General features: G+C 58.5%; 2 protein-coding genes across 2 annotated transcripts in view; both read left to right on the top strand.

The window, feature by feature from the left end:
- Positions 1–6: 6 nt before the first annotated feature.
- Positions 7–18,242, top strand: TUBGCP2 (tubulin gamma complex component 2). Its single transcript, XM_077763014.1, has 18 exons — positions 7–256; positions 2,866–3,025; positions 4,693–4,821; positions 5,640–5,816; positions 6,455–6,614; positions 8,535–8,742; positions 9,045–9,244; positions 9,533–9,722; positions 10,574–10,719; positions 11,776–11,956; positions 12,543–12,723; positions 13,497–13,669; positions 13,984–14,112; positions 14,548–14,668; positions 15,219–15,362; positions 15,900–16,028; positions 16,737–16,900; positions 17,832–18,242. The coding sequence occupies exons 2-18, from the start codon at positions 2,876–2,878 to the stop codon at positions 17,965–17,967; spliced, it is 2,718 nt and encodes a 905-aa protein (XP_077619140.1). The 5' UTR covers positions 7–256; positions 2,866–2,875; the 3' UTR covers positions 17,968–18,242.
- A 1,818-nt stretch (positions 18,243–20,060) lies between these two features.
- Positions 20,061–24,224, top strand: part of ADAM8 (ADAM metallopeptidase domain 8) — a 10,541-nt gene continuing 6,377 nt past the window's right edge. The window contains 10 exon segments of the mRNA XM_077763013.1: positions 20,061–20,108; positions 21,099–21,202; positions 22,086–22,162; positions 22,247–22,325; positions 22,411–22,487; positions 22,809–22,992; positions 23,338–23,400; positions 23,474–23,542; positions 23,681–23,850; positions 23,976–24,057. Of these exon segments, the coding sequence (XP_077619139.1) occupies positions 20,066–20,108; positions 21,099–21,202; positions 22,086–22,162; positions 22,247–22,325; positions 22,411–22,487; positions 22,809–22,992; positions 23,338–23,400; positions 23,474–23,542; positions 23,681–23,850; positions 23,976–24,057 (948 nt within the window). The 5' untranslated portion in view covers positions 20,061–20,065.

Genomic DNA, 24,224 nt, shown 5'->3' with positions numbered 1-24,224 from the left:
AGTCTCCCTTCCGCGCTCCGCTGCCGCCGGCCGTGCGCCGACTGCCCCACCGACGGTTCAGGCCGCGAGCCTAACTGACCGGGCGGCTTCCTAGCCGTAGAGGCTCCCACTCTTCCTCCGCCCTCACCGCCCTCACGCTGTCCACACCGCGTTCGCCTCTCCCCTGAAGGGCTGGGGCGGCCTCTGGATCGTTCTTGTCTCCAGATCAGTAACCAAACCGGAGCCAGAGTTGTCTTTGCAGAGTTCCCGTTTTACGGTAAACCCTCCTTGTCTAAAGCCCTTCGGTGGCTTCCGGTTACCTTGGTCCGGCGGCCCCCCCTTGGCGTGTCGGGCCCTGCGTGTTCCGCCTGCCTGTCTAGTCTGCACCCCGTCAGCCCCTGGGATGCGCGGGACGCTGTGCCGGGTGCTCGGCGCCCCCGGGTGAAGAGAGCGGAGGACGCTCTGCCCCGCCGGGGAGGCGGCTGTCCGCGCGGTGACAGTTCCCTGGCTCAGACGGTGATGGGTGACCTGAGGGACTTCCTGCGGGGGGTGCGCGGGGTGGCCAGAACCGGACTCCACGCCTCCCCCAGATATCTCGGCGTCCTCAGGGCCTGTACACCCGTACCGTGCGGCGGTCAGGAAGGGGGGTCCTGTTACCTTAAAAAATTAGGAAATAATTTTTAAAGCTGTAATTTAAAGAGCCTAATAAAAAGCTTTTGGCCCCTTCATCCTGGAAGTAAAGGCTTGTGGCTCTATTCCCAGTCGGTCATTTTCGCGCTTAGGAAGAGCTCTGGAAAGATTCATCTCTTATGCTTTACTTTTCTGTCCCTGAAAAAGCCATCAGGGCTCTTGACTTTTTTTTTTTCCCCACAAATTTTATGTGTCTCAAGCCCATTTGTGCAATTAGTTTTGAGCTCTCACCAAAGACCGTCTTCGGAGCGCCTGGGTGTCTCAGTGGGTTGAGCTTCCGACTTGAGTTCAGGTCATGAAGGTCTTTGGGTTCGAGCCCCGCATCGGGCTCTGTGCTGACAGCTTGGACCAGAGCCTGGAGCTGCTTGGGATTCTGTCTTCCTCTCTCTCTCTGCCCTTCCCCCGCTCACGCTCTCTCTCACTCTCAAAAATGAATAAATGTTAAAAGATTTAAAAAAAAAAAACAACAAAAGCCAACAAAAAAAACCCTCAAAGACTGTTTTGTTGAAGTGTTCACTGGGGGGGGGCATGTGTGCCTAACCTTTTCGTGGGGCAACGTGAGCTCACCCTCAGCATGAGGAGGAGGTGAGTTCTGCTCACTACAGAAGTCGGTGTTTGTGGCAACTGACAGGAGGACTCAGGAGCGAGCCCCTCTGAGCTGTTTCCAGCGGCGGGACGCTTCTGTTGATGTTTAGGTTCTCTGGTCTCTTGCCCACTAGACACCAAGCGCACCCTTCTAGTCCCTACGACAACCAAAGGTGCCCTCTGCGCGTTTCCAGAGGTCTTCTAACGAGAGCTCCTGCCCGCAGGCAAGAGCCACAGATCTTGCAGGAATTGTTCCAAATCCGCACAGAGGACCAGCTTCCTTGGAGTATTAATAATGGGAGGATGGCTGTGCTTGTATTTTTGCCACAAACATAAGGTTTCATGAGGGTAGTTTTAAAATAAACGTTCACGTTGGGGCACCTGGGTGGCTCAGTCGGTTTAGCATCCAACTCTTGATTTCAGCTCAGGTCATGATCCCAGGGTTGTGGGATCAAGCCGCCTGTCAGGCTCTGAGCTGATGGCATGAAGCCTGTTTGCGATATTCTCTCTCTCTCTCTCTCTCCCTGCCTCCTCCCCCTTCCCTTGTTTCTTCTTTCTCTCTGTCCCTCCCCTGCATGTGCACGCGCACACTCACTCTTTCTCAAAAATAAATAAATGAAAACTAAAAAAAAATAAACATTCACTTAGATGATCTTCTTCTGAAGCGACCTCTGCACCTACTGTATCTGGGCGACAGGTGTTTCCCACGGTGAATGCAGTGCCCTTGCCATCTAGCGTGACAGTGTCCATCCGTTATAGGACATCTAGTCCAGCTGCTACAGGACAACCCACATTCCTTAGGAAGCCGTGTAGGACGTGGGTAAAACTGGGTGCCCTGAGATTCAAAGAGGCTTTTGTCTTTTCTGCCTTGCTTGTGGTTTGCAGTGCCTCGTTCAGGGTCTGTGGTTAATAAGGTAACTGATGGTGACTCAGATCCAGTTTTCCTTTGGTGAAACCAGCCCTTTCTCCAGTCACATTTCCACGTGGTCAGCCCTGTGTAGTAACGGAATTCCTTCCTGCTTCTCTAGTGACAGCGCCTTAGGAGCTTAGTATGTGTGGGCCCTTTGCTAATTTATAAGGATGATTTTATTTAATCTCCACAATAGCTCTATGGCTGGGACTTACTATTCACCCCTTGTCAGTAGAAGCCTAGAAAGACGAGCTCCTTGCCAAGGACCTTACAGCCCAGAATTGGCCAAGTCAGGGTTCAGACTGGCTGGGACTCCGTGACCCATGCCCAGCTACACCTCATGCCCATAACTGATTATTGTGAGCTCCCGATTTTAAAAGCATGTGTGCTAGTGACTTATGCACCAGCTGCTGCTTACCTGTTCTGCCTTTATGTTTGAAGATCCCCTGACTCCGGCCAGTGTTCGATGTTTAGCATGAGACGGAGATATTTATATGTCCGGAACTTGGTTCCATCACATGAGATTAGAGTCTCACTTTCTCAGTAGCAAGTTAATATTCATTAGTTAATTAGCATACAGGGGGTTGTTGCGTCGACTGCTTGATGTTTAACTCAAGCCTCATCTTCACTAGAGCTGTTAGCACAGTTTTGTTTTTCATAAACTGCTTCCCTCTTTAGAGTATGTTGTGATGTTGTTTCAGAGGCAAAACTATGAGTGAGTTTCGGATTCACCACGACGTCAATGAGCTTCTCAGCTTGCTGCGTGTCCACGGAGGAGATGGTGCTGAGGTCTATATCGACCTGCTGCAGAAGAACAGGACCCCATATGTCACAACCACTGTATCTGCACACAGTGCCAAGGTGGGCCCTGGCGCTGCACTGTGTGCACTGGGTAGGGTGGGCCCCGTCCCGGTGCAGGACTGTGCACTGGACGAGGTGGGCCCCATTCTTGGTATAGCTTGTGCACCAAGTTCACAGACTCCTTGATTGAGCAGCCCCAGCATTGGCAGTGCAGATGGCAGATGGTACTTGTCAAAGGCTTTTCTTGGACCATGTATTCTGCTCACCTTAGTGCTTCTGATGATTCCTCATAGTAGCTCCTGGCACTCACCCTGTTGTACAGATGAGTAACTGGAGGCTCGGGGAGACTGCTGGGTTGTCAGCCTAACCTCAGAACCCAGGTTCCGGGTCGCCTGAGGAGGGAGATTAGATATTCTTCTGGATGAAAAGGAAGCTCCTGGTATTAACTGCATTGAAATCCCTCTAAAGCAGTTTTTTCTTTTTTTATTCAAACAGTGTATAATTCAAAATTATAGATATTTAGTATAAGATAATTTAAAATCTGTTTTTAGAAGCACTTTTTAAGGCTTCAGTAGTTTAAAGAGGTTAATAACGGCACAAGGATAATTAGAAACATTCACCNCTCTCTCTCTGACCCTCCCCTGTTCACGCTGTCTCTCTCTCTCTCCTAGAAATAAATAAAACATTAAAAAAAAAATTTAGAAACATTCACCGGGCAGAATGGGAACACAGAAGTGATTCTAATTTATTACAAGGGAGCATCATAGAGTAAACATAACCCCTGAGCCTGTGCCTGATTCTAGGGGGAATAGGTTTAAATGCATAAATTTTAAAAAGTTTTGGGGGCATCTGGGTGGCTCAGTCAGTTAAGCATCCGACTTCAGCTCAGGTCATGATCTCACGGTTCATGGGTTTGAGCCCCGGGTTGGGCTCTGTGCTGACAGCTAGCTCAGAGCCTGGCGCCTGTCTTCGGATTCTGTGTCTCCCTCTCTCTCTGAATGCTGTCTCTGTCTTTCTCTCAAAAATAAATAAACCATTAAAAATTTAAAAAAAAATTTTTTAACGTTTGTTCCCTTTTGAGAGAGTGAGAGAGAACGTGAGCTGGGGAGGGGCAGAGGGAGAGAGAGACACAGAATCTGAAGCAGTTCCAGGCTCTGAGCTGTCAGCACAGAGCCCAACCCGGGGCTCGAACCCACAAACCGTGAGATCATGACCTGAGCCAAAGTCGGACGCTTAACCGACTGAGCCACCCAGGCGCCCTACTGCTAATTTTTTTTGATGTTTAGTTTTGAGAGAGAGACAAAGCATGAGGAGGGGAAGGGCAGAGAGAGGGAGACAAGCTACAGACTCCGAGCTGTCCAGCATAGAGCCTGACGCAGGGCTGGAACCCACGGACTGAGAGACCATGACCCAAGCTGAAATCAGACGCTTAACTGACTGAGCCATGCAACCGCCACTAGAGTTAAATGTTTAAAGTGAATGCACAAACTGGTAGAACGTCTTAGTGGTTATTTTCTGATCTCAGGCTGAGGAAACATAACAGGAGGGAAACTGGGAGAGACCATGGGTAGGTTTAATGAGATGTTTTGTTGAATTTAAGTTTAATTTGAGGAGTGTACAATCTTGTAGCCTACCTAATTTCACTGTTTTGGTTTTCGTGTTTAATTTTCTGGAAGATTTTAACAGTTTATTATTGTCACTAAATCTCTTCTGTTTATGCTTTTGAGGTTAAAATAGCAGAATTTTCTCGTACTCCAGAAGACTTTCTAAAGAAATATGATGAACTGAAATCTAAAAACACAAGGAACCTTGACCCACTGGTGTACCTGTTATCGAAGCTCACGGAAGACAGAGAGGTAACGACTGTGGATGCCTCAGGAGTGTGACGCATGCTTCTGATGGAGTTTGTGTGTGGAGTTGCTCTGATTAATGTGTTCTGAGCACGTGAGTTTGCTCAGCTGAGATAATACGTGGTACGCCTGCTGTCAGATGGCACATTTCTGCTCACTTGCAGCACCCGACACATGGCTTCTTTCCCTGCCTTGTGCTAAGAGCTCTCTGACGTACCATAGAGTATATTTGTGGTGCATCAGGATGAACAGCAGCTCACATTGGCAGTACCCCTGGGAAATAGTACGGTGGTTACCCCTGGAGATGGGGGATTTTAATTCGTAGTCTCGTGCTGGGGTTTTGTCTGTTTTGAACTGGCACGTGTTATGTGTGAGCCTAGGGAAAGCAGCTAGTGTCATGTCAAGCCCAGAGGCGCCGTTGCAGCCAGGACCGTCCGGGGATGTGCTTGGGCCTCTCACTCCGCAGCCCTGGGGTCTGTTTGAGGGTGAAGGGTGCGTTGCCGCACCAGTCACATCTGACCATCAGATAAAGGGAAGAGGTCTCGCCACGTGCAGCACGGGAGACGGGCCGAGCATAGAGAAAAGGCCATATTGGGAACAGGGATTGGGAATTGGCTGTCAATCAGCTGTAGGATTATTCTCCCCTCTGTTTGGGGATGTGACACCTCATGGCAGAAGACATGGAAAGACTGGACGGCACCCTACGGACTCGTGAGCTCCTGCTGGCCCTCCACGTGGTGGTTGGGGTCAGGAAGGAGGAAGGGGGCCTGGCCGTGCTCAGCAGAGCGCACAGGCGCGTAACGCAGGGCCTCATGTATTTTCAGACTCTGCAGTACTTACAACAGAATGCAAAAGAGAGAGCTGAGCTCGCGGCCAGTGCTGCAGGCAGCAGCACCGGCGGCTTCAGTGCCCCCCCCACGGCCTCCAAAATCTCCATGCAGGAGCTGGAGGAGCTGAGGAAGCAGCTTGGCAGCGTGGCCACGGGCTCCACGCTGCAGCAGGTACTGCGCCCCGCCGTCTGCAGGCCCCACACCCCACGCCTGCAGGAGCAGGTGCGGCAGCGGGATGTGTGCGTGCTAGAGAAGTACGTGAACGTGGAGGAGCTGAGGCTCACTCCCAATGGGGACCTAGCTGTGTAGGGATGACAGTTCTGATGCACGTCACAAACACACGGCCCTGTGTCACACAGGCCGGATGCCTATTCTGGGCCCGCGTGTCGGAGGCACTCGTGCGGGTCTTACACTATAAACTGTGATTCTTTGTTTTCCTCTATTAGTTTTTCAGTTTGTTTCTTAAGATTATAGATAATTTCATTTACATCATGTTCTACCTCCTATACTTACTGTTTTTCTTGCTCTTGATTTTGTGTCCCACGCTGGTCACAGCGTCTGTCTTCTCAAGCTGTTACCTCTGTGACCCTCAAGCCCTGTCAGAACTGCATCCCCTCGAGGGTCTGATCAGAGCACGTGCCTGCGTTCCCCTCCTGTCCCAGCTCCTCACATCGTAACGGGCAGGGAGACGGTCGTTTCATCCCTTCCCGTGTGCTCAGTGGTTGACCTCTCCAGTGCCGCATGCGTTAGCGTTAAGTGTTCGTACTAAAAGTGTATCTTTTTTTTGTTTTTGAAAATACCCTCACCAGTCCCTGGAACTGACAAGAAAGTTGCTTCGAGATAAGCAGAACAAAAAAAATTCAGGCCAGCGCCTCCCCGTCTTTCCGCCATGGGTATACGAGAGACCCGCCCTGCTTGGGGACTTCCTGCCTGGCTCAGGCGTCAGCACAGACGCAGCTGTGCCTATAGGTAAGTGACGTGTCTGTTTCTCACGTCCTGCGCGTGTGAGCAGCGTGGGGCACCGCCCTCCCTGTGCTGCCCTACCCCCAACCTCATCTTCCAGGTGGGTCCCAGGGTTTGGCCTGGGTCTTCCCCGATGGTCTCCCTCTCCACAGTGACCACCCGTTGTGATCCCAGGTCTCTATCCCTAGCATGTCTCCCTGAGTTTTGGCTCATGGGGCCAACTGCCTTCTGTGTGTGTCTACAGCGGGGCTCCTGACCTTCCGTCTGATGTCCCCACTCCTCTTGTGGTGACTGGCAGCACTGCTGGGTCCTGGAGCTGGGGGTGGCCCCTGTGTTCGCTTCCTTCCTACTGCTCCAGCCTGGTCCCAGGCCCTGCCTCCATCCGCCCTTCTTGCTCAGACACTGTCCTGCTCTCACTGCCTTGGGGTTCTATTTCCCCAGAGTTTTCTGTGCTAAAGGAATGTTCTGGATCTGCTGTCTAGTATGGTGCTATCAGCTCAATGGAGCTCATGGGCATTGAAATCCAGCTGGTGTGGCTGGGAATGGGTGTTTTGCTTTCTTTACTTGGCCCAGGTGGCTGGTGGCACGGAGCCTCGTGTCCTGCCCCTCCTCCGTGTGGCACTCTCCACAGTCCCAGAGCTCGCAGCTTTGAGTGGCAGAGCTGTGCCCCCATGTAGCCTCTGCAGTGACTCCCCAAACCCTGGCGAGCCACAGAGACCCTGCTGGATCGCTCTCCTGGCCGCGGCTCGTGGTGCAGTGTCCCCCCACCTTGGTGTGTCCCGTGTCCCTTCAGGGTGGTCCCTTCCTGTCTCAGCCTGCCTCTTGCCAGCACAGCTTACAGAGCTTTCTTCCACAAGTGGACATGGCGCTGGAGGGGCAGGGTGGCGTCTGCCCCGAGGCTAAGGTCCCCCGCCCAGGACCGACTGACCTGGCACTGCACCCTGACCCCCCACTGAGAGTGTGCACTGGGGGTCTAAGCAGCATGACGCTCAGATTTCAAGTGAGCAGAGGCCAAGGCTGGTGATGGCCCCCGGAAGGCAGCCCTGCTCCAGAGGAACGGGAGCTGCGGGTGCTCTTGTCCTGACGGGGCTGTGGAAAGGAGCTGAGCGTAGAGTGCGCCTCCGCGTGCCAGGTGACCCGTGCTACAGACGGTGGCTGCCGTGCTCAGAGCCTGTGTCTTGCATGTGTGACTCCGGCAGTGCTGTCGTGACCAGCAGGGTGTGGCGCGGCACCACCTGAGCTGCCAGGCCCCGGTTTGGGTGCTGTGGGGCCAGCTGTGCGAGGCTGGGGTGAGGCGCAACTTCATGGAGACCCCTTCTGCTGCTCTTGCCTCTGGCTGCCCGTGCATGGCGGCCTGTCCCGGCAGGTGGGGCAGAGGGGGAGGGACAGCGAGGGCCGTCTCAGGGCCTGTGAACTGAGGGAGGCAGGGGCTGCTTGGCTCAGGAGGCGTTGGTGGGCGGACCTGGTGATGGCATGTGACTGTCCTTCAGTCCCTGGGGTGGTTGTAAGGGGACAGCCTCATACTGCGCATACCTGGTTTCAAAGTCTTTGAAGGAAACCTTTCCACCCCACAACAGCCCAGACTCACTGGCTGTGCGCAGAGCTGTAAGAGCAGCTTACGGCAGAAGTGCTTCTTAAATTCCTGACTGCGTCAGGCATTTATCTGAGTGAGAGGTTTTCTCCGCCTGGCCCTTTAAGGCTGTGGTGCACTGCTCTGGGCTCCGCCAGTGCCGGCCGGTGCTTTCGGAGTCCCAGCCTTCCGTGCCCTGCTGGGACCAGTCAGATCCCAGTCCGCCTGGCTCTCGTGCCCGTGAGTGCTGGAGGGTGTAGTGGGGACGAGGGGGGATGGAGGGTGCTGAGGAGATTCCATAAGGAGCAGGGGACCCTGGACACGAGGCCACAGCCCAGCGGTGTCCGCGCCCACAGGCACGCTGCCCCTGGCCGCGCAGGAGTCCGCCGTGGTGGAGGACCTGCTGTACGTGCTGGTGGGGGTGGACGGCAGGTACCTCACCGCCCAGCCCCTCACTGGAAGACAGAGCCGCACCTTCCTCGTGGACCCCAACCTCGACCTGTCCATCAGGGAGCTGGTGAACAGGATCCTCCCGGTGGCTGCCAGTTACTCCACGGTGACCAGGTGGGCACCAGATGGGACCTGAGACTGGGCACCAGCCTTCCCAGAGGCTCCGGACCCCTGCAGCTCGGACTTCGTGCCCAGGAAAAGATTTGAGCCCTGTTTTAAAGAGCTTGCTTCTCTTGTTGGGACCGGGTCTCCCAGCACAGATTTTCAGGGCCTGTGGGGACAAGTGCAGGAGTCGTGTCTGCGGGTTCCCTTCAGGGCTAAGAGCCTGAGTGGGGAGGGGACCCAGAGCTTCTGACATGTGACCCGAAAACTCAGCCTCATCTGCTCATGGTCCCCGGTGCCCCTTTCCCTCCTAGGTTCATTGAAGAGAAGTCTTCCTTTGAATATGGGCAGGTGAACCACGCCCTGGCGGCCGCCATGAGGGCGCTGGTGAAGGAGTACCTGATCCTGGTCACCCAGCTGGAGCAGCTGCAGAGGCAGGGCCTCCTGTCCCTGCAGAAGCTCTGGTTCTACATCCAGCCAGCCATGCGCACCCTGGACGTCCTGGCCTCCCTGGGTGCGTGCCTGCCCTCCTGTCGGAGCACCGGCTGGGCCACATGTTGTGCAGCCAGAGCCCGCCGGGCTTCGTGTGTTGGTCTGTGTGTGGCAGGAAGACTCTGGAAGCTCTTCCTGATAGACTTCAGTTAGTGATCACAACTTGGTGGTTGAGTGTGTCCTCCCGCAAGAGCAGCACCTGTCCCCAGGAGACCAAAGATGAACTGAGGCGCTGGTCTGTCATGACATGGCCGCGAGCGCCATGGGCACCCCCTTCTCAGCACTGAGCACCACCTCCTCCTCTTTGCAGCCACTTCAGTGGATAAAGGCGAGTGTGTTGGAGGGTCAACCCTGAGCCTTCTCCATGACCGGAGCTTCAACTACACGGGCGACAGCCAGGCCCAGGAGCTTTGTCTGTACCTCACCAAGGCTGCCAGCGTGCCCTACTTTGAGATTCTGGAGAAATGGATCTATAGAGGGATAATCAATGACCCGTACAGGTAGGGCTCTTGGAGCCTGAGGAGAACACTGGTGAGATGCGCGAGGGGGCCAGACGCCCACACGGGCCCTGGGAGGCTTCATCCTGTTGCGTGAAGGGTGTCCTGGCCTGAGCTTCCTTCCGCGTTGGTGAGACTTGTGCATTCCGTCTCTGCATCACGTGTTTAAACGCATAAACAGAGCTAGGGCTACTCAGAGGAGTCTCGTGTTGAGGTATATTTCCTAAAATACATGAAAAATAAGTTTGTGGCTGGAAGTTGTGTCTCTCTGCTAATCATGCACGTAATAGTCCAAGGGGAGGGCCTTACAAGGGACATGATTTTAAAGTTGTGCCTTGCGGGGGGCCTGGGGGCTCTGGGCACGTTGGGCATGCAACTTGGTTTTTGGCTCAGGTCATGATCTCAGGGTTTTTGAGTTCGAGCCCTGCGTTGGACTGATGGCACAGAGCCTGCCTGAGATTCTCTCTCATTCTGTCTCTATTCTTCCCCCACTCGCACTCTCCCTCTCTCTCTGTCTCTCAAATAAAGTAAAGTTTTAAGTAAACTGTAAAAAACAAGTTTTAAAACCCTGCCTCAAGAGAGCGGTATCTGAAGCAGCCGTGCCAGGTTTGCACCCCTGCTATTGGGGTTGCATGTTGCCCGTGTTCACAATGGAGGGAAGTGCTGAGTTCCCCTGGGACGGGGTGAAGGTAGAGGTCTACCTGCAGCCCTGCAGCCCCGGGTCTTCTCCGAGCCCCAGGTTGAAACAGCTGCCCCCAGGATGCTGGTGGGTTCACTGTCGCTCACGGCCGGGTACCGGCTGGGGGGCGGCCTGTGGTCAGCTGGTCCCCTGAGGGCTCTTGCTGGGCCTACAGTGAGTTCATGGTCGAAGAGCATGAGCTGCGCAAGGAGAAGATCCAGGAGGACTACAATGACAAGTACTGGGACCAGCGGTACACCGTCGTGCAGCGCCAGATCCCCTCCTTCCTGCAGAAAATGGCGGGCAAGGTCCTCAGCACCGGTGAGCCCCCCGTTCGGGCGCCGCGTGGTGCCTTCCCTGCCTGGCGACTGTCCTGTCTGACGTCTGTGGCTCGGGATGCTGTCACACTGTGCCCTGACCCTGAGGGGTTGTCTCCCAGATGCCTTTTCCTCACTACTTCATTTCTAGAACTCTGTTACCATTGACAGGAAAATTGCTTCCGTGCCCCCAGCTGACCCCAGCCGCAGGGGTTTTCCACACCAGCATCCTGCCCCCCTGTTCTCTGACACCAGCTGGGCGCCCTGTGAACTAACTGAGCCCTCAGACTGACTGCCCGCGGTTGGCACGGGCTCCTTGGTTTGAGGCTCAGTCCCTCAGGGCAGCCCCCACGTCAACAAGCATTGTGTCCCTGGGCTACCGGCACTCCGTTGGTGATTTATTCAGTCTCTAGCTGTTCTCTATCCTGACCTCGGGGTGGTGATGACGGGATTGGGTCCCTGGCCCCCAGCCCCCAACCTGAAGCTGTTGAGGGGAGCTGCCAGGAGTCCCTCACTGGCACGAACTCAGGTGTGGTCAGAAGGGGCTTCATGAGTAACAAGATCCCAAGGATTTTAGGAGCTTAGCGCCAGCAACCAGGGACAGAGACCGAAGACCTGTTTCTCCCTGGGTCGGTCTCACACATGACAGGAAAACAGCCAAGGACGCAGGCCTCACTAGGCCAGCCGTGCTCCCATCCCCATTGCACAGGCTGACGTGCCTGACACACTGCTGGCCTGGACTCAGCACTTTTGTTCACGAGCTGTGCTGTCTAGGACATGGTTGGAAGAGGGTCTAGAGTCTCATTCTCTGAAATCTTTTTGAAATTATTTCTGGGTTCTTTGTTTGGAAGATCTGGATAAAAGAGAGTCCAGCCCGTCCTAGCACTTAGCACTTCTGTGCTCCGTGGGCATGTCTTGTGTAGAGGGTTCTAGACTGTCCTCAACCTCTGTCGTTTCCAGCCCTCTAGCTGCTGTTCGGGTTACCATACCGGAGGTTCAGGCCTGTGGTTTATCGAACTTAGAGTGAAATTTTTAATTTGTTTTCTCCCTGTCTTTTCAGGAAAATACCTGAATGTAGTTAGAGAGTGTGGCCACGATGTCACCTGCCCAGTGGCCAAGGAGATCATCTACACTCTGAAGGAGCGGGCGTACGTTGAGCAAATCGAGAAGGCTTTCAACTATGCCAGCAAGGTGCTGCTGGCCTTCCTGATGGAGGAGAAGGAGCTCGTGGCGCACCTGAGGTGTGCTGTCTGCCCTTGGCCTCCTGGCTCAGCATGCGCAGCCCCGGGGGGCCTGACCAAGGCCACAAACTTCCTTTTAGTGGCTCTGTCCTGTCTATGTAAAATCTGGCACGCTGCCAGGTTGTCCTGCCTGAGAACCTTAACGCATTTATGACCCTGCCACTGTGGTCCTGCTCGCCAAGGCCCAGCAGGGCAGTGTCTGCCTGTGTCACCTTGTCTGCTGTGACCTAGCTTCCCAGTCTTCCCCCAGCCGCAGGCCACCAGGCCCTTCTAGGCAGCGTAGCCGGGCGCAGTCCCTCACCCCGCCGAAGAGCTGTTCATTTCTATTTGTTCAAAGCTGACCACTGGCCTCCCCTTTCTAACGTATTTCCTGGTGTGGGGCGCTGCCAGGCGATGTGCTCCACATGTCCTTCCCGGGCTGCGTGGTCCCTCCTCCTGCACACACAGCCCCCCCTCCATCATCCAAACCGCTTGTTCTGGTGGGAGCACACAGGTCTTCCTTAACAGACGCCTGCCGGTTCCTCCGAGTCCAGGCCACTGCACGTCCACCAGTCTCACTGGCGACCTGTGTCTTCCCGTGCTGCAGGTCCATCAAGCGCTACTTCCTAATGGACCAGGGGGACTTCTTTGTGCACTTCATGGACCTCACCGAGGAGGAGCTGAAGAAGCCGGTGGACGACATCACACCCACCCGTCTGGAGGCGCTGCTGGAGCTGGCCCTGCGCATGAGCACGGCGAACACGGACCCCTTCAAGGATGATCTCAAGGTGGGCTGGGGGTGGGAGCGCCCTTTGGACCGCCCCCCGTGTCCCGAGAGCTGGAGCAGCTGTCTGAGAAAGACATTTGAAGTAAAACATGGGAAAAACCAACTCTTGACAGTGATACCCACGGCCCTCCCTTGCACGGCCTGGGTGTGAGCGTGTGGGTCTGTTTACACGCAGATTTTTTATTGTAAATGCAGTACAGTGATGTGAATGGATTTTCTTTCTGATTTTCTTGACGTTTCCTGTACTCTAGTCTTGTTATAAGAACACACCGTGTGTTGCATACAACATACAAAGCGTGTGTCCCATCAGCTGTCGCGGTAAGGCTTCGCTTGGCAGCAGGCTGCCCGTAGTCAAGCGTAGAAGTCAGAGGTTCCACGTGGATTTTCAGCTGAACGGCAGGTTGGCGCCCCGCCCCGGTCGTTGTTCAGGGGTCAGCTGTACTATGTCTTCAGATACATGGACCTTCTCTTTCAGCCTGGGCCTGGTACCTGTGGTAAAATTGTAAATCTGGAGGGATTCAGGCCTTTCTGACTTGCTTCCTAGTTTTTCATTTATGTCATCAGTTATATTTTAAATGCTCTCTCTGTATATTTGTCTTTCTACTTTGGTGGAAAGTAGTGCAGTTTTTGAGTTAGGGTCTCTTGGTGGGCCCTTGTTTTGTGAGCTGGACTCTGAGGTGGAGGGCCCTGCGCAGGGACTTGCTTCTCCAGCCTGTGCCGCAGCTGGGTTGGGGCCACGGCAGGGGTGACGCCGCCCTCTCGGTCTTTCCCAAGATCGATCTGATGCCTCATGACCTCATCACCCAGCTCCTGAGGGTTCTGGCCATCGAGACCAAGCAGGAGAAGGCAATGGTCCATGCCGACCCCACGGAGCTCACGCTGAGTGGCCTTGAGGCCTTCTCTTTTGACTACGTCGTCAAGTGGCCCCTGTCGCTGATAATCAATAGGTGAGCATTGATCCTTCCTGATCCTTCCGGCACTAGCTTTTGTAGACCTTCTTCAGGATTGCCAGGAGGGAGGGTCTGGGTCTGCTCAGCACCTACCTTGCTCTGCTGAGCGCCCAAGGCACCTCCCCACCCATTTGTCCAGGGTGGGCTGCCTGGTGCCTGGTGGCCGGGGCGCAGAACTGCTTCAGTGCCGCCGAAGCCCGGGCCGCCATCTGCTGTGAGCCTCATGAGGTCCAGTGCCGGCAGCGCCCCCCTCACCCCACCCCGGGTGTCCGGCAGAACCCTAGGCACCTCTCCCCACCCCCTCCCTGCAGGAAAGCCCTGACCCGCTACCAGATGCTCTTCAGGCACATGTTCTACTGCAAGCACGTGGAGCGGCAGCTCTGCAGCGTCTGGATCAGCAACAAGGCCGCCAAGCAGTGCTCACTGCACTCCGCCAAGTGGTGCGTTTCGTCCCCACATGCGTGCTCCCCTCAAGCCAGGGTGCCTTCCCACTTCACAAAAAGGCAATTTGCCTCACACCTTTGTAGCTTATAGCTCCATGATCCATTCTGCATTGCGGTGCAGGGCCATTGCCGACCGCAGTAGCCACTGGCTCTGTCCCTCAGCCATCTGTACAGACTTGTGGGGCTTGGGTCCGTCAGCGTGAGCCCTTTGGGTATGTGCTGTCTCCTGCTGGCGCACACGCAGCCGCACGGTGTCAGCTAATCGCTCCCTGTTGGCCAGAGGTGCCCCGCACGCTGACCCGTGACACCCCGCGGTGTTCTTGCCTGCGCGTGAGCCCCCGTTGAGGAGCATGCACTGGAGGCGGGTGGCCCCCAGACACTGCATACGCACTGGCTCTTTGTCATCTGCGCTGAAACCGTCTGCTCGCTCAGGTTTGCCGGTGCCTTCACTCTGCGGCAGCGGATGCTTAACTTCGTCCAGAACATTCAGTACTACATGATGTTTGAAGTCATGGAGCCAACCTGGCACATCCTTGAGAAGAACCTGAAATCTGTGAGTTGAGCAAATCAGAACGCTGGAAAGGCTCTAGTAGGTTCTTTTTTTTTTTTTTTTTTTTCTAGTAGGTTCTTAAGAAGGGACCGCAGTGGGTCAGGTGTCGGGGGATGAGAGCGGCGCTTGCCCCAGGCTGATGGGGAGGAGGCAAAGCCTACACACGCACACGAGTTTTCCTCACGAGCGTGTGAGGGTGTGCGTGTGTGGGAGCATGTGTGTTGGTGGGCACCTGACCCTGAGGTCGTGCAGAGAGTTGTGGGGCTGGGGCGGCTCCTCACCCCATCCCCAGCACGTTCTGGGACCTGTCAGGATGTCCCAGAAGCAAAAAGGGGCAGCAGCAGTATTTTCTTCCAGCTTTCTGTGTTTAAGAACCAAAATCTTGGACTTTTGAGGGCACATTTAGTGTTTTCTTGTGCCGGTATTTTGAAATTTTCCCTCAAAGGCCACAGGGTCATTTGAAAAAAGGGAACAGTCCAGAAGTGTATAAAGCTGCGTCTGAAGCCAGGCCCGTGAAGGGTCCATCTCCTCGTGAGGCCCTGTCTCCTCACAGGCGTCCAACATCGATGATGTGCTGGGCCACCACACAAGCTTCCTGGACAACTGTCTGAAGGATTGCATGCTGACCAACCCCGAGCTGCTCAAGGTCTTCTCCAGGCTCATGTCCGTGTGCGTCATGTTCACCAACTGCATGCAGGTGCGGCGCCACGCAGCCTGTTCGCCTCTTGCCGTCTGTCTGCAGGAGTGCGGCTCTGAGCCCCTTCTGCCGGTGTGGGCCTCTATTCCCGGCATTTTTCTGGGCACTTGCTGTTCTTTTTGTCCAACTTGAGTTATTTGATTCAGTTACAAGCAGTTGCCCCAAAACACTGGCACAGAATGCAATTGTCGGGCGGCAGAGGAGGCGAGTGAGAGTTCACTGGGGCTCCAGGGCCTAGGGGGTCTGAGTCGGAGGGGGCAGCGGAGAGCATGCAGGGCGGTGGCCAACTGCCAGAGCGCAGGAGCCCGGTTCCCGGGTCTCGTGTGGCCGCACGGGGCTAGAGCTGGGGAGAAACTTTCTTCAGGCAGTCTGTGGACCAGCCCTCTGGCAGGCACCCGTAAGGTCATGTGGGCACAGCTCCAGCGCTCGCGTCTGCTGTCCCCGAGCGTGCGGAGACTGCCTGGCTGTGCGGAGGCGCACACTGCACTTGCGCTGGGGCGGTTGACACCAACAGGAGCGTTTCTTTCTGACCCCAAGAGATTTACGCAGAGCATGAAGTTGGACGGTGAGCTGGGCCGCCTGATGTTGGAGCACGGCACGATGCTGGGGCCGCCCACGGAGGCTGAGCGGGCCGAAGAGCGCACCCGCAAGGAGCTCGCCAGGAAGGTGCGCTTCGCCCAGCTCTGCTGGGCCCGCAGCTCAGCAAGCACGCCCGCTGCTGCCCGTCACTCTTCCTTTTGGTTAAAAAAGTTTACCATAAACTATATTTTAAATATGAGCCCCAGAGATTCTCCTCCCCCGACTTGTCCCAACCTCAGCCCCACTGTGCTGGAGGGCAAGGCCACAGTTCCCCCGAGCAGGTGTGGGCGCCCCTTGGAGGGCCTGGCATGCAGCAGGCATGGGGCCGTGGGCCCTGCTGTCCTTACGGTCAGAGCCTGGCCTTAACTAGAGGGGCCAGGTGTCCTCGCCTCCTTGGAGGGGACGTTGGGGGTTTAGGGCCTGCAGCACCGCCCAGGCCCGTGCTCCTGGGCCCCTGGTTCCGTTCCCTCCACTGAGAGGGAGCCAGGAGAGAATGCCGCATTAGCTTGAAACCCTGAGCCGCGTAAAGAACACTGGAGGTGGGTGGGTGAGCACAGCAGGTGCTGGCAGCCCAGACCGTGTCTCCGTCCTGCGCTCTCAGGAGGCTTCGTGTTGCCCTAACTCCTTTCCCTTTTATCACACGAAAATGTGCCCTAACTCCTTTCCCTTTTATCACACGAAAATGTACCCGGATCCTTTTTTCTATTAGAAAAAGAAGGGGGAGGGAAGCTGAGCTGGTAGAGAGCAGTGCCCAGGCCGGGCTGGGCACTCATGGTGCCCGACCGTGGCTTCCAGTACCTGGCCGAGCACGTGGACGCCCCTCAGCTGGCTTCCAGCTTCGAGGCCACCATCAACAAGTTTGATAAGAATTTCTCAGCACATCTGCTTGACCTTCTGGCCCGACTGAGCCTCTACAGCACCAGCGACTGTGAGCACAGCATGGCCAGTGTCATCTCCAGGTGGGTGCGGGCGGTGTCCTCCGTCCCCACCTGTTGGGAGTCCCAGGTTTCCCTCACCTGCTCCCCCACCGCCGTCGCCCCACAGCCTTGGGCCACCTCAGGGAAGGTGTGACAGCCAGGGTCCACTCGGGCGTGAGGCCTTCTGTCCTCAGGCTGCTGGTGGTCACTCGTCACCCCCTGAAGTCACAGATGGGCAGGCATAGTGGTTTGTGTTCACCAGCGTGTGCCAGGCCACCCCATCAGTGCCCCCACAGCCCCAGGCCGTGCACAGCAGCAGCGTCACACACCCCTGCCCCCCCTATTTTCAGATGGGCAGCCGGGGTGGCCAACGGAGAGAGGATGGGAACTGTGCTGGGAGCACACAGTGGGGGGCGTGGTGGCACTCACTGAATCCTCCCCGTTTGAGCTTTTGGGGCTGGCTGTGCCTTGTCGCTCTCTGGAGGGACGGCCAGTTGGTGGTTCTGGGGCTGGCAGGTTCCCACTGCCCATGGATTCTGGACGCGTGGCTCTTCCGAGAGGAGGCAGTGGCTCAGCGTATTTGCAGGAGATTGTGGGGGTGTCCTCGCCTCGGAAGGTGTCCTACGTTGAGGATCGATGTCCTAAGTACAGGGCCTGGGACCCTTGGGCCCCGTGCCAGGCAGGGCTGGCCCCAGCGTCCAGGGGCTCAGGGGAGGTGCTCTGCTGGAGATGTTCCTGCCTACATCTCTTCATTCGAGGTTTTGGATTTCTCGCTTAAATCTCATTTGTGTTTAAACTCTGGTGTCAGTATTGCTTAAAGAAGTGAAGGCCGTTTGGAGCCTAAGGCCCTCGGGTGGGTAGGGCCACCTGGTGCAGGGCCCGCCGTTGGCTGTGGGGCAGGTGGGCTGTGCCGGGGAGGGTGCCTCTGCGCCCGGGGCATCTGTGCAGGAGCCTGGCCCCTCTCCTCCCGCAGACTCGACTTCAACGGCTTCTACACGGAGCGCCTGGAGCGTCTGTCTGCGGAGAGGAGCCAGAAGGCAGCACCCCAAGTGCCCATCCCACGGGGCCCCCCAGCATCTGCACCCCGGGTCGCCGTCACCGCCCAGTGAGGCCAGCAGGTGCTGCAGAAGAATGAGTTCAGAAGCTGTTACGTGACTGTTGCTGAACCTTGTGTGTTGTGTGCATCATTACCATTTCAATAGAAGATCTGAGGGGCGCCTATGCCAAGCTGCTCTCATTCTCAGGGCGCTAGGTTCCCCTTTACAGCAGCCACCCCCACTGGGCTGGACGCCTCTATAGGTGTGTTTATGTGAGCTTTCTTCTATCGAACAGGGTGACTTTTTAAAACTGTTTTCGTTCTCAAATAAAGGCAAAGTGAGGGTCATTTGCGTGGCTCAGCCAATTAAGCATCTGACTTTGGCTCGGGTTATGATCTCACCATTGGTGAGTTTGAGTCCCACATTAGGTGAGACGGGCCCTGCTCCGGGTGAAGACAGGCCCCGCTCCGGGTGAGCTCGGCCCCGCTCCGGGTGAGAAAGGGTCTTTTTCTCTCTCCCTTCCTCTCTCTCTCTCTCCTCCTCCTGGGATTCTCTCTTTTTCTTTGTCTTCCTCTGCTCTGCCTCTCACTCACTTGGGCTCTTTCTCTTTCCAAAAAAAAAAAGAAAAAAGAGCGTGAAAACATGTGGCATTTGTGCAGCTTCCAGATGATTAAGTACCAAGATCTCACAGGGGACGAGAGCCAAGCCTGGCATCCAGGTGGGCATCCCCGTCTCCCAGAAATCAGCTAGGCTGGGCTCTGGCACCAGGGGGCAGCACGGTTCGTGTCCCGCCGCAGGGTGGGGCAGGAGGGTGGGGGAGTCCTGAGGAGCACTGAGGTGCAGGGCCGGTCCGGCGCTGGTGGCCCAGCCGTGACCCCACCACACCGCCCCGTACTCAGCCATGCTGCCCACCGCGACAGGTCCCGTGTGGCTGTCCAGACTCCGCTCTGAATGCCTGCTGCAGGAGGCTCTTGGCGGGCAGGTGGAGGGCACCGGAAGCAGGCTCCAGGAGGCAGTGCGGGGGGCGCTCAGCCCGGCCGCTGCCTTGCAGAACAGGCACCGTGGCGCTGGGGGGGTTGCCTCGCAAGCCGCCGACGGCTGTCCTGTCCAGGCTGCGGCGTCCGCGGGACAAACACGCTTATTTGCCGCCCGCGTTGTCAGAGCCCACTACCGTGCAAACCTCGCTGCGAGCCGGGGGGGCCCCTGGCCTTGGGCTTGCCGCCCTCGTGCCCTGCCCCGGGACCTGGAAGCCTGGTGTCCCCATCCTGGGCCTGGGCAGCAGGCCTGCCCACTGCACCCCAGGGTTGCGGGCGGTGAGGGTGGGGGTGCTGTGTCCGAGGAGCAGGGCCCCTGCGCACGGGTGGTCTCGTCCGCTGGCCGTGCCGGGTGTGCGTCTGCAGCCGCTCTGGGCTTTGCCTGCACAGGGGCTGTCGCCCTTTAGTTTTTGTTCCCAAATAATTGTGACCTCCAGCTGGGGAAGAGAAGCGAGCCCGCTGGGAAGGGGGCGGCTCGCGAGCCAGCGGTGTGTGGAGCCCGGGCCCTACTGCCTCCTCTGCCTGAGGCGCCTCGGAGCCGCCGGCCCCTGCTTGTCCCTCTTCACCTTTGCTTTGGGGGAGCTACTGGGCTGTGAAATTTTGGCCTCTGGTCTGGGACTGCCTGTGGGCGCCACAGCCTCACCCAAGGTTTGGACTCACACTGATGTCCATCATCCCAGGAAGTGTGTCCAGAGCGAGGCTCCAGGGCCACCGAGCTAAGGGCAAACCCACGTGGATTAGCGGCAGGCGCCAGGAGCTCCCCTCCCCCTCCGTGCCAGGACGGCTTGGGGGCCGACAGGGCGGACCGAGGTGCTGGTGCTGTGCGGGAGCTTTATGTTCCCCAGGAAGTCTGAGGGCACATCCGTACCTGAGCACCCCCAGACCGCAGAGGGAGCCTCGCCCAAGCCGCCGCCCCCGCCCCCCCCGCAGGCCGAGCCTGGGCTTCCTCACCGGCGCAGGGGAGCCTGCTGACCAGCAAGGAGGGGCCCGGGTCGGTCTGTTCGCTGCGCGTCCGTTAGCTGGTCCACATTTGTGGAGTTTTCTCGTGGACACCAGGGGCCGATCAGGATCCCCGTGGAGCCCAGGGATAGATGCCGCCCGGATGGGGGCGGGGGACTCCCTCCNGCGCCCAGGCCATGCGCGGCCTCGGGCTCCCGCTGTTCGCTCTGTGGCTGCGAGGTGAGTGCCTGGGCGAGGGGCTGCCTGCCGCCCTGGGTCCGTCCCCCGGCCTTCTCCACCCCGCCGAGCCCTGGAACAGTCTCAGCAGTTGGGCGCTGGGAAAGGAGCCCTCAGCGCGGAGCCCTCCGGTGACAGACGGAAACTTCAAAAGGGAACTGGGGAGAGACTGGGGCGTTTCCCCAGCACTTGTCCCACGGGGATTCGGGGCAAGGTGGAGAACCCCACTGTTCCCTGTCCACCCCGAGGCCTTGAGGCGACTACCCACTCCCACCCGGACCCTCCAGCCTGGCAGAGAAGGGAGGACCGAGGGGCAATGGCCCGAGGCTGGGGTACAGGCGGTAGGCCACCCAACCGGCAACCCACCTCTGGCACGGGGAAGACCCAAGTGTGCTGCTGGCCCCAGCGCTCACCGCTGCGCCTGGAGCTCTCTGGGCTGGGGTTCAGTGGTGTCCCAGCCCCACGCTGGAGGGGATCACTTCTCTGGCAGGCAGGGCCTCTTTCTCCAGGAGGTTTGCAGGATAATGGTTTTGGAGACACTTGCATTAACACTTTGAGGGAGACACAGAAAAGGGTCTCTTGGTTCTCCAATTCTGGGTCTCACCCCCACGCCCAGGGCTGTTTGTTGCTGGGTCCCTAGGAGCTTCTAGATCTGGGCTGGGTGAACGGCCTGCGGGGCAGGCCGGTGGGCTCCCCAGTTAGGCACGATTATGGGACACATCGGGATGGCAAGGAGGCCCCGTGTGCGCCTTTGGACCCAAGGGAGGGGAGGAGACGTGTAGGTCAGCCCTGCGCTCTGGCGGAGGAGCTGTCCAGGCAGCTTGGTGGGCCCCACCCAAGGTAGGGTCCTGTGGCCTCGGAACCTGACACCCTGGGCCTTGGCAGGAGAACTGGGTCTCCTCCGGGTGTCTGGTCCCTGTGCTGTCCGGGGACTCCCCCAGAGACGGAGGTACAGACCCACCACAGGCCGGCTGACCCCCTTCTCTCCCACAGTGGCCTTGCCCAGTGCTCCCCTGCCCCACGTGGAGCAGTATGAGGTGGTGTGGCCCCAACGTCTGCCACCACCCCGTGCCCGCCGAGCCCTGCCCTCCCACTTGGTAAGCCCCAGCCAGGGGAGCTGGCCCGGGGGGTCCCTCCTGCAGTTCCCAGTGTGCCCAGCCCGTTGTGAAGAGCAGCCTGCGGGGCCGAGGGCCAGGCGGGCTTCTGAGGGGCTCACAGCCCACAGGGGCCGCCTGCACTTCCTCCACCCCCAGGCCTCACCTTCCTACATCCTGCCTCACCCTGCCCTCTGTGGGGCGGAGTGCCTTTCAGGAACCTGCTGGCCCCGGCCACACCCCAGTTTCACTTGAGGGCTGGATCAGTCAGATCCCTCCTAGGCTAGAGGGGAAGGCTCACTAGGGGCCTGTTGCCTGGGCGTTTATGGTGACACACCTTTGCGAGGCATCTGGGGCTGGCCTGGGATTCCCCAGGGCTGCCTGGGGGCATTCCTAAAGTTCTCGTGAGTGTGCTGTGTGGTTTTGGTGGAGGTGTGCATGCCTGTGAGTGTGGAACAGCCCTCTCCTGACCTCAGTATCCGGGAAAGGCCGGGCCCTCATCCCACCCTGGGGGTGGCACACACTGTTGGTCGAGGTGAGGCCAGCAGAACGGGGTTACCCTGGGGTGCCCCCTCACAGGCCCTGCCCCCACCTTCTCTTCTGCAGTGGTTCGAAGGGCAGCCTTTTGGGGCCACATCTGTCTCCCCTCCCCCTGCTTCCTGGGGAAGAGATCCCAGTTATTACCCTTGTGTGGGCAGATGGGGAAACTGAGGTTTAGAGCCCCGGCCTGCCTAGCCCCAGCCTCGTAATACCAGCCTGACTCTGAATGACCCCGAGTCCTCCTCTGAGGGTCTTTCAGGTTTCAGGGCGCCCTGGCCTTGGGCTGCATCCCCACCCAGCCGAGCTCCGCCCCTCACTCTGGACCCCTCTCGTTCCCCTGCTTCAGGACCCGTACCCCGAGAGTGTGAGCTATGTCCTTGGGGCCCAAGGGCACACCTTCACCCTGCACTTGCGGAAGAACAGGTAAGTGGAGGCCGGGCCTGCGGGGTCTCAGCACGCCCGCGCCGGTCCCTCCCGTGCCCCCAGCACCTGGTGGCTCTTTTTCAGGGAGCTAGTGGGCTCCGGCTACACGGAGACCTACAGCACGGCCAATGGCTCCCAGGTGGTGGAGCAGCCACGGAGGCAGGTACAGGCCCCTGGGCGGCGCTCCCCCAAGGCCGGCGGTGGGCGGAGCGGGGACAGGGCTGTGGATCACTCTCCCCCTCCTGCAGGATCACTGCTTCTACCAGGGCCACGTGGAGGGGCATGAGCATTCTGCCGCCAGCCTCAGCACCTGTGCCGGCCTCAGGTGAGCACCGCACACCTGGGGAGGGAGGGTGTCGGCACATCGGGGCCTCAGCCCTCCCACGTGCCCCAGAGAGGTAAACCGAGGCTGAGGAAAGCGGGGCTACACGTAGCAGCCTTTCCGCACCTGTTAGAAGTCACCGGTCCCCTGAGCTACACGGCTCTCCTGGGGCTCCGGATGCTGTCCCCAGTGTACCACTTGCCAGGGGGCCTGTGTCCTTGGGCACCAGAAGGAGACTGCCTGTCCTTCAAGGGTTTGTCCTCCCCAGATAGGCATGGGGGGGGTGCGCAAATGTGGAACCGACTGGCCTCCCTCTGCCCTCAGGGGCTTCTTCCAGGCTGGCTCAGCTGTCCACCTGATTGAGCCCCTGGATGGGGCCGGCGAGGAGGGGCGGCACGCGCTGTACCGGGCAGAGCACCTGCAGCAGGAGGCGGGGACCTGCGGGGTCAGCGATACCAGCTTGGAGAAGGCCTTGGGGCCTCGCATCTCAGCAGCCTTCAGGCCCCGGGTGAGTGGGTGCCCCCACCAGCTTCAGCACTGCCGGTCTGCTGGGACTGTGCACCCCCGAAACTCCGGCGAGGTCAGCTGAAGCTGAGTGAGAGTTCTGTCCCCCACCCCCCAGTCAGGGTGGCTAAGGCCTCCACGCAGTCCCCGTGGCCAGCGGGCCTGGACCTGGCTCCACAGCAGTGGCAGAGATAGCTCCGGTCTGCACGGGAGCCTCCTGGGCCCCCCAGTAGTGGGCAGGGGGCTGGCTGCCAGCTCCAGGGCCCCGGGAGGGGGGCGGCGTGGGAAGACCGGGCCCAGGCCAGGAGGGCTGGGGCCGGGGCGGCTGACCAGCTCCTTGTGCTCCCAGAACCGGCCGCTGCCCCGGGACACCCGCTACGTGGAGCTGTACGTGGTCACGGACCATGCAGAGGTAGTGTGGGGCGGGCCGCGGGGCAGGGGCCGGCCGACGGGCCGCGTGCGCCTGACGGTCTGCCGCCCTTCAGTTCCAGCTGTTGGGGAGCAGAGAGGCTGTGCGCAGCCGGGTGCTGGAGGTGGTGAACCATGTGGACAAGGTGGGGGCTGCTCCCTCCCAGCTCCGCAGACGCCCTGGGTGTCGAGATGGGAGGGGCAGGGCAGCAGGGGAGGCCCCCGAGGGGGTGAGCTGGGCTCTGTGTCCCTGAGCCTGACCGGGGGGCTCCCCGCCCTCGAAGCTTTACCAGGAGCTCAACGTCCGTGTGGTCCTGGTGGGCCTGGAGATCTGGAACCAGGTGGACGGGATCCACGTGAGCTCCCACGCCAACACCACCCTGGAGAACTTCCTCCTCTGGCGGACGCAGAGGCTGGCGGGGCGTCACCAGCACGACAACGCGCAGCTGATCACGTATGCGGCGGCGGGAGCAGAGAGCTGGGCCCTTGCAGGCCGGGGGGGCTGCGTGAGAATGCAGGGCGCGCCGAAGGGGGGCGGCTCTCAGGGCGCCCCCGTCCACACGCCCCTCTTGTTTCCAGCGGGGTCGACTTCGCCGGGACCACCGTGGGACTGGCTAAGGTGTCGTCCATGTGCTCCCAGGCCTCAGGGGCTGTGAACCAGGTGCGCGGGGGACCTGGCCCAGGCTCGCTGGCCTCTGGGTGGGGAGCCCGGCTCAGAGCTGGAGCCAGAGCGCGTGAGGGGGAGCCCTTGGCACCTAGGTCCACGTGCTTGTCCCCGAGCTGTCCCCAGGGGCTGGGACACCTGGATGGCCACCTCCCCCGGGGGAT

The sequence above is a fragment of the Crocuta crocuta genome, unplaced genomic scaffold, assembly GCF_008692635.1.
Source record: "Crocuta crocuta isolate KB4526 unplaced genomic scaffold, BGI_CrCroc_1.0 scaffold466, whole genome shotgun sequence".
NCBI lineage: Eukaryota > Metazoa > Chordata > Mammalia > Carnivora > Hyaenidae > Crocuta > Crocuta crocuta.
The sequence above is the reverse complement of the archived record's forward strand: the minus strand, read 5'-3'. Positions and strand labels throughout refer to the sequence as shown.

What these genes read in the sequence shown, in the direction of transcription:
- TUBGCP2 (XM_077763014.1), top strand. Translation starts at nt 2,876, where the DNA reads ATGAGTGAGTTTCGGATTCACCACGACGTCAATGAGCTTCTCAGCTTG. An exon ending in AGACGCAGCTGTGCCTATAG is followed by an intron (nt 6,615 to 8,534) that starts GTAAGTGACGTG and finishes CCGCGCCCACAG; the next exon opens with GCACGCTGCCCCTGGCCGCG. An exon ending in GCAAGGAGCTCGCCAGGAAG is followed by an intron (nt 16,029 to 16,736) that starts GTGCGCTTCGCC and finishes CGTGGCTTCCAG; the next exon opens with TACCTGGCCGAGCACGTGGA.